The sequence below is a fragment of the Silene latifolia genome, chromosome 11, assembly GCF_048544455.1.
Source record: "Silene latifolia isolate original U9 population chromosome 11, ASM4854445v1, whole genome shotgun sequence".
Taxonomy (NCBI): Eukaryota; Viridiplantae; Streptophyta; class Magnoliopsida; order Caryophyllales; family Caryophyllaceae; genus Silene; species Silene latifolia.
In genome coordinates, this window is record NC_133536.1 from 100,165,623 (window position 1) to 100,168,075 (window position 2,453).

Here is a 2,453-nt window from a genome sequence, read left to right on the forward strand (position 1 = left end):
AGGTTTATGTCGACGACATGATTGTTAAATCAAAAGAGCGTAGCGGCCACCTTGGCGCACTACGCAAATTCTTTGAATGATTGCGCATGTACAACATGAGGTTAATCCACAAAAGTACACATTTGGAGTTACATCTGGCAAATTGTTGGGTCACATTGTTAGCCACCGTGGAATCGAGGTCTACCCATCAAAAATCAAGGCCATAATGGAAATGCCTCACCCGAGATCCGAGAAAGAAATTCGAGGTTTTCTAGGAAGAATTCAATACATAAGTCGGTTTGAGGCAAGGTTAACTATGATATGTGAGCCAATTTTTAAGAAGTTAAAAGTCGGGGAATTAGTATGACTACAACGAATCCATTCCCTACACCCATGTGTTCTACACTAAAGCTCGATAAAGACGAGAAAGGTAAAAGTGTAGATGAAAAGGTGTATTGAGGTATGATAGGTTCACTCTTATATCTTACCGCTAGTCGTCCAGATATTCTTTATAGTGTGTGTTTGTGTGCTCGGTTTCAGTCAAATCCTAAAGAATCACAATTAACAGCTGCAAAGCGTATTCTTCAATATTTGATTGGAACTCAAGACCAATATCTATGGTATCCTATGGATTGCAATTTCACTCTCACGGGGTATTTAGATGCAGAATATTCAGGTTGCTCAGTTGAGAGAAAGAGTACCTCTGGTGCTGCTAATTTTTTAGGACCGTGTCTCATCTCTTGGGCTTCTAAGAAACAAAATACGGTTTCTCTATCTAATGTCAAGAGTGAATATGTCGTTGTTGCTCAGTATTGTTCTCAAATCTTATGGGTAAGACAACAGCTGCAGGATTACGGTATGATCATTAATTGTGTTCCTATTCTTTGTGACAACACTAGCACAATTAATATTTCAAAAAATCTCGTCCAACATTCCAGGACAAAACATATTGACATTCGTCATCACTTTCTTCGAGATCATGTCGAAAAGGGGGAACATATGTTTAAAATTTTGCAAAACGAAAGACCAGTTGTCTGATATTTTTACTAAACATTTGGCTAGAGAACAATTTGAGAAAATCCGACTAGAATTGGGTCTTTTAAATGGTAACTCGTAGTTTTTGTATCCCAAAAATTAATCATTCGATTATTGACTAGATTGGAGTGGTTGTGATTTTGAGTTGATAAATTGTCCATGTTATTGAGCCTATTTGTCGTCTGCTTACTCTACTCGGTTCTAGCAAATAGACTAGTAACAAGTTGATGTATCTTTATGAGTTACAGTATTTCTATATGTAAGCAAATTTTACCCACATATATAATACCCACCTATCCAATTATTAACCCAACCGCCCCTCATAAACTCACCCACCGTCCATCTTCATAAAATCAAAACCCTAATTACTTTACCAAATCAAAACCCCAACCTTTCCCCAAAAATCATCCACCACCATGACCAAAAAGGCCAAGGCCAAGGCCACCTTCACCAAAACCTCCACCATTATCACCGTCGCTGCTCCTAAACCCGCAGCAACCAAAACCGCTACTACCAGATCTAGACACAAACTACCCAAAACCTCAACCCCACCCGACATCACCACCCAACCCGATAATTTTATTCAACCAAATACAACCACCACATCCACTGAACCTTCATCTCCACCTAAACCCCTTAAATCCAAATCCTCCACTTCACCCACAACTGTCACTACCTGTTCCTCAAGTAAGCATGTAACAACTCTTGAGCCACCGGTCATGGAATACGAGGAGTCACCACCTCCTTCTGAGAAGCCGAAAGTTCTCAATCGTACACCGAGGAATAGAAGAGGGATTATGATAAGCGAACCCGATGATGGTAATCGGGTTGTTCCAGCTCCTGTGTAAGGGAAAGGAAAAGGAAAGCTGGTGTATGAGGATGACGGAGGATCTGGGGATAATGAGTGGACTGATAGTCTATATGAAAGTTTGAAAATTTTGGAGTTGTTGAAAAAACGAAAGGGAAAGTCTCTTAAAAGGAAGCGCCCTGATTATCCGGTGTACGCCGATGTTGATACGAAGGATGGTTGATAGGCTATCGCACACCTATGCAAAGATAATATTTATACCCTAGCAAAACAAATGAATGTAGTACATAGGGGTCGAACCAAAGAGAGACGGAAGTTGTTAATTAGTTGTTATGGATTGAACTTTTATCTCGGTAGGTTAACGGTTGATTGATTGGTTTGGTTTGATGTAATGATAAAACAATAATAAAGAAAATTTCTAGGGAGGTCGGGTCACACATGCTAATTATGTAAATGCTCATGTCAAGTTAGGATGTTGATTTTACGATAAATGTTTAGGCTTAAAGACACCCACCTTACGATATTAGTGTCAACCATATACCGGTGGTCCTAGAGAAACTCTCGTTTATGACTAGGTCGTCCTACTACACATGCTTAGTCTAATCCGATTCCGTGCCTCTCGACTTATAGA

The 2,453-nt window shown here is 39.7% G+C and overlaps 1 protein-coding gene across 1 annotated transcript; it reads left to right on the top strand.

Moving 5' to 3' along the window:
* The first annotated feature begins 372 nt into the window (after window positions 1-372).
* LOC141613721 (secreted RxLR effector protein 161-like) lies at window positions 373-2,045 on the top strand. Its single transcript, XM_074432466.1, has 3 exons — window positions 373-429; window positions 520-835; window positions 1,864-2,045. Exons 1-3 carry the CDS (start codon window positions 373-375, stop codon window positions 2,043-2,045), a joined length of 555 nt encoding a protein of 184 aa, XP_074288567.1.
* The last annotated feature ends 408 nt before the right edge of the window (window positions 2,046-2,453 follow it).

Coding starts and splice junctions, on each gene's coding strand:
- LOC141613721 (XM_074432466.1), top strand. CDS start 373: ATGTGTTCTACACTAAAGCTCGATAAAGACGAGAAAGGTAAAAGTGTA. Junction 430..519: donor GTAAAAGTGTAGATGAAAAG/GTGTATTGAGGT, acceptor GCTCGGTTTCAG/TCAAATCCTAAAGAATCACA. Junction 836..1,863: donor ACAACAGCTGCAGGATTACG/GTATGATCATTA, acceptor CTCCTGTGTAAG/GGAAAGGAAAAGGAAAGCTG.